Here is an 8546-nt window from a genome sequence, read left to right as displayed (position 1 = left end):
ACAATATCATACCAGTATGGTAGGGTCTTAGGGTCTTGTTCCTCTAACAAGATGAACACCAATGGGAAGCATGAAATCTGGAGGACTCAGTGATCAAACCAATGAAAGAACCTTTGAAGCCAAACCATATGTAAAACCAATATAAAAAAGCCTCCCTTGCGTTAGAGAAGAGACTGAAAGAAATTCCTCTAATGCAATTAAAAGCTTTTGAAATGGATTTTCAAAAGCAAACAATGGTATGAATATCTATCAAACTGTGAAAAAAGGGCTCCAAAAACACCTTTGCACCAAAAAGACTGCAGCCTTAACCAAAGCTTAAAGCCTCAAACAGGCAACCAAACGAAGCTGAAACACTTGAAAGACGAAACAAAACACCAAAATCCTTAGAGAAACCAACCAGAGCTTGGCAAAAGTGAACACTGACACAACTTTCGTCACGAACCAGTGAAGGAATTCCATGAAACTTGCGAAATTGGCTGGCATGGAGGGTGGAGGGTAAGTGAAGGGTCATCAACGGATGAAGAGGCAACTTGCTGATTAGAAGGCACCAAAAGCCTCTTACAATATTCTTCAATAAAATTTGAATTCAAAGAATTTTCCTCAAGACATGGTTGGTATGAAGAATACGCCCCAACTTCACGGATATACGACAAAGGATAGGCTGGATTAGGACCCCTTTTTACCTCTTTAACATTCCGGGACTTCGAAGACTCAAAAGGCATAATTACCCTTTAGGTCTCAAATGATAGTCCATTAAAAAAAAAAAAAGCTAAGGTTGACTGTTTTTTTTAATCGGATCTTGTCTGTGAAGACGAATATGTTGGCATCTCGAATCCTGTTTAGTTTTCTGTATGTGAACTTGACTAATGGCTTCGATTTCTGCATTCCACGTAAATGTCGAATATTAGAAAATCCTTAGACCAAAGTAGAATTAAAAGAATTGAACCATTGGATACACAGATCAAAGTTCTGGGGAACTGTCCAGGGGAGCTGGAGGATGTGGTGAGGCAATTGGAGGAATCAACGGGGTCTGTGGTAGTGAGCAAAATTGGGAGAACTGTTATCATTTATAGGCCCAGCATCTCTAAAATGAAAGCAGAGGACGAAAAACGACGTGCCCGAAAAATGTATGTGAGAAAAGAACCCGATCGAGTGAAACTATTTTTGCAGGTAAAGTATATGGATTGACATTCTTGATCTTATCTCAGAATGAATTACTCTTGCTTCTTAAATTCTAATACTCATATTCATGCAGAATAAAGTACAAACACCGAGAAGCTCGAACCGAGGTCGTCGTGGAAGCAGCAGGTTTTGATCTGAAGTAGAATTCACATCTAACAGGTTTGTTTTGAAATTTTATCCATGTAAGTTTTTTGTTACACCGTTCTAAATGTTGCAGTTCCACTAGTTTTTATTTAGTTCATCAATATAGAGGCTTTTGTTCTGCTTTCGTTTCACAGGTTTAGAGTTTAAACAAGATTATAGTGTCTGTGTGAGTTAGTAGGAAGAGCTTAAAATTGGCATAACCGAATATAAATCAAATACATCGAGTTATATAATTATCTCTTGGATATGTATGCACATGCATGTAAACCAAGCTAGGATTGGTACCTATTTATTAAACTTAGAGGGTGTTCATCGTTGGGTTGGGTTGGGTTGAAAGAATTTTTTGGACCAACCCAAAAGTAGGACGGTTGAATTGGTAACCTAACTTAACCTGAAAAACAAAAATAAAAAAAAAATATTATAAAAATATTTTATTTATATTGGAATAGACCTACTTATATGCAGGGTCCTAAATTAATATATATATATATATATATATATATATATATATATTATTATATTATATGATAGAATAAAGTTACAACGAACAGATAAATACAAATTTATTGAAACTAGTTTTTTATTAATCTAATTTTGGAGGTGTGAACTAAAAATAATTGAGACTACGGAAAACACTCGAACAATCAAAATATTTTAAACAACTTTCGATAAAACTTAGTATTTAAAATCATTTACTTTCTATTAAGATTGATAAGAACAATGATGGATGGAAAGTATAGCGACTGGAAAGTGTAGCAACTTAGATTTTTACTAATTTAAAACGGCTACCATCATCATAACATACTTGGTAACAACTTTAGGTTCATAATATGTTTGATAGCTAAGTTAGGGGCTAAAAAGAATTCTAAATTTTTTTCATAAAATTCATTTAAAAATTCAAAAAATAAAAATAATATGCTTTAAAAAAACACAATAATTATTTTATTATACCTAATATTTTTAATACATTAATTTTAAATTAAATATATTTTTCTATTTTTTATTTAATAGGTATAATATATTAAATATTAATTTACACCCTTTAAATTAAATATATTTTTCTTAGTTATATTTAATATCGAAAATTTCAGTTTTTTATTAAACGGATCATTTTTAGGGTTAGTGTTCATGAACTTATTATAAAATTAATTAATTAAACTATTAAATTAATTCATTTATAGAATTCTAAACATTATTTTTATTTCTAAATTTCATATAAGCCATAATATTTGCTCAACAATTTCTAGTTTTGTTAATTAGTTATCAAATATATTTACAAGGTAAATAAATAATATATATATATTGAACAAATTCCTTTAACTGTGAAACCCATATGAGACGGAGTAATAAACGATTCTCCTTTTTAAATTGTTTTGACTCGAAGATGTTGAAATTACGTAAATTATTTGAGTGATGCCTACTAATATCAACCTGAGTGAAAAGACAGAATGGACATGAGATAATAATTCCATATTGATCCGAACCAATCAATGTGCTCCCATTTTTAATAAGATTCCAGCTAGAAGCATACAAGATCGGTGATGTATATGGTAACCATGTATGTCAGGGTATAATTGGTGATTTGACAGCAAAAGCAATAAGAAAGCCGATATAGAATATTATTTCTCGTGTTATAGAATACGATTGATTGGTGTTTCAAAATTTAAACTTAGTTCATTAGAACCATGTAAACCATACCCATAACTCCAGAGGAATAAGAAATCACCATAGCTCTAGATTATTCATCCACCCAAAATTTGTAACCATTTAAGAATAAATAAAGTTTGATTCTTCTTTTAATGCGACATGAATTGCAAGATAATTTGAACAACATTTTCTTCACATGTTCGTTGAAGTTTATCTTGTATGATTGATGTCTTGGTTCATATCAAAGTATCTTGATTCAATGGAGTAGGACTCCCGAGACTCCTTCATAGAATTTAGCGAAAGCACAACTGCATCTCCTCCATGTTACACAATTGGAACACAGACCCATCTACGATTTTACACAAAGTGGTGACGAAATGGACCGTCCACTTCTTAATCGCAACACTCTTTTATACCGTCAACCACTTGTATTTTCTCGTTATTGGCCTCGATTCACACTGACACATCATATGTTTGTGTGGATAGTTGCCGAGAGAGGTTACACTCAAAACAACAAGTGAAACACCTCTGTTACATACGCACCATCGAAATCCCAGGCACGATAGAGAGTTCTATGAGATAGCACTTCAACTAAGGACATTCACTGCACAAGTAAAACAAGGTACCTAAATCAAAGAGCAGAAAGGTTGTACAGACCCTTGGAGATACGATTCAAAGATTTAGATAAGAGAGCTACTTGGAACTTTGAGACACCCTAAATACTCACGTAACAGTAGAGATGAAGCTTGAACTTCCTAGAACCAAGAATAAGGCCTAAGGATAACGATGCGATAAGAGCCTACAAGTAAGTTGGGTTGTTGAGTATTTTTATACCTACCCCTTTCTCCTCTATTTTTTCGTCAAGTATTTGTAAGCTGTTGGTCGAGGTGGAATAGCATTCGAGAGCTATTCATTCACAAAGGGGATCGTTCTGGAGCGTCCGTCTATTTTTGTATTTGAATATTTTGTATTCCGTTTTATAACTGCATCACGAACCCTTTTTACCGATTGTTATAAAGTTGAACACACCACCTTTATTAGTGGTGGTGTTTTGTTATTTTTGTTTGATTTAAATTTTACCGTACTTATATATATATATACATACATATATACATATATATATATATATATATATACATATATATATATATATATATATATATATATTTAAAATAAAATATTAGATTTCTTTTTTAAAAAAATTCTAATTATTTGTTGTCAAAAAAATTTCCTAATATATTTATTAATTTTAAAAATGTTAAATACTCAAATATATATTTAAAAAAAATTAAAAAAATTAACAACCAATTATATATAGAAATTATTTTTCATAAATTTTTAATTATGGAATCCATAGTAATTTATTTTCTAAAAATGATGTTATTATATATGGAAACTCATGTATTTTTTTATAAATAAAATAAAATAAAAATAATAATTAAAATTTATAAAATTCTAAACATTATTTTTATTTATAAAATTCATATAAGGTAAAGTATTTTTTGCTCGTCAACGATTTTTTTATTTTGTTAATTATTAATCACATATATTTGTAAGGTAAATAAATAAAAGCCATACTATATCAATTTTCTATTAAATGAATTATGCGCTAATTATATAATAAAACATTATATTAAGAAAAACTTCCATACTTGATTTCTTCTTTTAAAATATTAATATTCAAACCAATATTGATAAATCTAAATTAAATTATAATATATATTCAATTTTGTCCATATATTTTTCGAAAATTTAAAAGTAAAAGACTAATAAATCGCTTTGCGGTACGTTATTTAATATTAATATTTGTTTCAAGCGTTTTTACCTATAATTCTGATAGTTTTGAAAAAAAATTAGAATTAATTCGTATGATTTTAAATGTTATAATTATTTCTTATGATTTTATAAAACGGACTTTATAAATTATTAAATTAATCAATTTTTATTCATTAATTATACGTCACTCTATTGTAAGCGGGATGTAGACTAAATTTCAGGTCAATGAGAGATGGTAAGTGATAAGACAACCCTAAATCCTCAGCCTAACGATCAAAGCTTGAAGCAAGAACCCTTGAATCGAAGTAATTAACACCTCTTTATACGAAATTTGGATCAACTAAGAGATAAAACTAGAATTAGATTACCTTTTATGATCGAAGATCTAGAAGCAAGATTTGGAAACTTTGTTCTAAATTGAGTCACTCCACAATCGAACTTGATCAAGGCTTGATTGAATGGCTCGGGTGCAATTCTACCACAAATTGCTTGAAACTTAGAAATAGCAAATATGATGCTCGGATTTTTAAGGGAAACGTCTCAATTTGAGATTTGAATTACATTGATCCACGAATCTTACGTAACATATTGTGGGTATTTATAGTCTCCTGACAAGAGACGTTTGTGAACTGTATTTATGATCCCTTTCATCTCTTCAACAGGAAAATTGACCATTTGACTTTTACATTATTTATGAAATTAAAAATAGTTTTTTCTAATAAACCTTAATGTGTTGCAACAGTTTGAAATCAATTGAGCTTAAAATTCTGTTGTTCACTATTTTTTAATCGACACTGTGATTCTTATCGATAAGCATATTGAATATTTAAAACCCGAAATCGACACAAAGAAATTGTTCCTATGAAATGAAAGGGCTAATCCTCACAACAATAATTCATAAAACTCGTATTAATGTATAATCTTGGATTACAACTAAAAAAATTCTAAAAATTTAATGAGAATTTACTACCATAAATAGATTAATTAAAATTTTAATTATTCTTTATGGTTTATGATATTTTAATTAATTTTGGAAATTATAACAATTTTTTATAAATAAAATAAAAAATAAGAATTCCCAACAATTTTTTTGTTTTGTTAATTATTAATCACATATATTTCCAAGGTAAATACTTAAAAGACAATATATCAAATTTCTATTAAAAAAATTATGCTTAAAGAAAGTCAATTATATAATAAAACATTATATTTAAAAAAAAACTGTCATAATTGATTTTTTAAATATTAAAATTCAAACAAAGATGGAATATTTATTAGTTCAAATTTCATTCCATTTTATTCTCAATTAAGTCTATATATTTTTCTAAATTTATATTTTAAGTAATTTTTAAATTTTTATTATTATTTAATATCTCAAAAGAGATAAACTCAACATTAATAAATACATTATTCCAAGCATAGAATTTTTTATAAAAAAAAAAAAAAAAGCAAATTTAAAATATACGAAAATAAAAAACGAAGATGATTTTTTAAGAAAAATCTTCTTTGGATGTTTTAATTGAACCCGGCCGAGTTAAGCCGGTAACTCGGCACAGCAACGAGTCGAACCGCTCTGGGAGCGGTTAAACCAAACGAGTCGTTCATGTCCAGCTCCTCCGCCTTCATTCCGTCCGGCAACTCCCACGAGAAGGAATGAAGAAGATTAGCCACCGCCATCTCACAAGCATAAAGTCCGAGTTGCATTCCGGGGCAAGACCGCCGACCTGACCCGAACGGAAGGAACTCAAAATCATTCCCTTTGAAATCCGGAGCGGCGTCGTTTTCAAATCTCCCTGGTCGAAACCGGTCCGGATCTTCCCAAGCGGTTCCATCCCGGCCAATAGCCCAGCAGTTGATCCACACTCTTGAACCAGTCGGAATGAAGTAGCCTGCAACGGCGGTGTCCACGGCGGTCTCGTGGAGGAGCAACGGAATCGGCGGATGAAGGCGGAGAGTCTCCTTCACGACGGCTTTCAGGTAGGGCAGATTTTGAAGGTCCGATTCATGGAGTCTTCGATCTAATCCAACAGTCCGTGTGAGTTCTTCTTGAAGCTTTTGTAACTCTTCCGGATTTCTCATTAATTCCGCCATGGACCATTCAATCACAGAAGCAACCGTCTCTGTTCCGCCGAACATCACATCCTGCAAAAATCTCATGGAACATTATGAACCAAATCAGTTTTGCAAATCAATAGAAAAATCGATGAACTCACCATGATTATCGCTTTGATATTATCTCTAGTAAGTTGAAAATCATTGCTACTCGATTCATCGACGAGGAACGCCATTAATTCATCCACCATATCGGAATCAACGTCCTGTTCATCATTATCATCGTTTTTCCCCAATTTTTTTGCTATATGTTCATCGATTATGCTATCAATGAACACATCAAGAGATTTTCTAGCTTTTTCCATTCTTCGATTGAATTCTCCAGCATGAATCCAGCCTAACCATGGCAAAAAATCTGCAATGTTAAAAGCGCCAAACAGTTTAGAAAATTCTTGCAGGATTTCCACGAATTCGTCTTGTCCTTCGTGCGAGCACGATCCAAACGCGGCCTTGTAGGTTATGTTTCGTGTCAGACCGAAAACGAGTTCGCCTATATTCACAGGCTCGCCGATTTTATTCGATACGATTTGAAGTACAGAATCGACTTCATCGCGCACTGACGCCCATGATTCAGCCCGCCGTCGACTGAAAAGCTTCATGACACAGATCTTGCGCATTTGGCGCCAGAATGGACCGTAATTTGCGAAGGCCATATCTGCGCGGTCGTACGTGAGGTACGATATCGCGACGTTTGCAGGTCTATTTGCGAATGCGATATCCTGAACTTGGAGGAACTCGCGTGCCATTTCTGGCGTGGAAACGACAACCATATGGAGAACGCCGAGACGGAGGTGGAAAAGGCCGCCGTAGATGGCGGCGAGACGAGTGAGGCCACGGTGAGTTAGTTCGTTCATCATGAGCATGTTGCCGATGATAGGGAGGCCGGTAGGGCCGGGCGGATAAGGGAGTTTACGGCTTAATCTCCATAGGAAAGCGAGGAAGAACAGAAGAGAAACGAGGAAGAAGAAGAAGGAGGAAGAATTCAAAGACTCCATTGAATTGAGATGAGAATTAGAAAGGATTTGGAGATGAACTTATAGAGAACGAAGAGATTTTGTTTTTGATTGTAACGTTACCACCTTGCGTAATTATGTTCTTTATTTAATTTTTGCAATAAATTTTAAAGATAATCATAGAAAGTTGTTTTAAATATTTACCATTTTTCCAAGGAATGTTTTGTTTTCAGGGGAAGATGCTCGCTGGCCCACTTCCCGGTAACTTACCTTTGATATGTTCTCTCTCTTGAGGGTTAGCGTCCTCGCACGCGAGGCGTGGCGCATGGCATTTCATTTCATTCTCCTTCTTAGCGTCCTCGTACGTGGGGGACGCTCGATAACCTACCTCTAATACCATTTGTAATAACACAATCCCACAGCTAGTCGATATTATTTGATTGCTATACTCTTATGAATATTTTATTATTATTATTTTATAATTAAAAAAATTAGGTAAATGGAAGATTGACTTTGGTCAGTCTATAATATGATAATTGGGTATCTTTTTGATAGGTTGAAATGGGCTATTTATTATCTATTTTAATTATTAATCCCTAATTAATATTATATATATACATATATATAAAAATAATTTTGTAAAATTTTGGTATCAATAAATTATATTTATTTATTAAATTAAAATATATTATATTGTTATAAAAACTTTGGCTTTTTAGGCTGTCATTTTGA

At 32.4% G+C, this 8546-nt stretch overlaps 1 protein-coding gene across 1 annotated transcript; it reads right to left on the bottom strand.

The window, feature by feature from the left end:
• Positions 1–6187: 6187 nt before the first annotated feature.
• On the bottom strand, positions 6188–7912 carry LOC111440398 (cytochrome P450 84A1-like). Its single transcript, XM_023077517.1, has 2 exons — positions 6963–7912; positions 6188–6891 (listed from the first exon to the last, which is right to left on the bottom strand). The coding sequence occupies exons 1-2, from the start codon at positions 7854–7856 to the stop codon at positions 6265–6267; spliced, it is 1521 nt and encodes a 506-aa protein (XP_022933285.1). The 5' UTR covers positions 7857–7912; the 3' UTR covers positions 6188–6264.
• Positions 7913–8546: the final 634 nt, after the last annotated feature.

Source organism: Cucurbita moschata, unplaced genomic scaffold, assembly GCF_002738365.1.
Source record: "Cucurbita moschata cultivar Rifu unplaced genomic scaffold, Cmos_1.0 Cmo_Scf00003, whole genome shotgun sequence".
Classification (NCBI taxonomy): Eukaryota; Viridiplantae; Streptophyta; class Magnoliopsida; order Cucurbitales; family Cucurbitaceae; genus Cucurbita; species Cucurbita moschata.
The sequence above is the reverse complement of the archived record's forward strand: the minus strand, read 5'-3'. Positions and strand labels throughout refer to the sequence as shown.

Coding starts and splice junctions, on each gene's coding strand:
- LOC111440398 (XM_023077517.1), bottom strand. CDS start 7,856: ATGGAGTCTTTGAATTCTTCCTCCTTCTTCTTCTTCCTCGTTTCTCTT. Junction 6,892..6,962: donor ATATCAAAGCGATAATCATG/GTGAGTTCATCG, acceptor AGATTTTTGCAG/GATGTGATGTTCGGCGGAAC.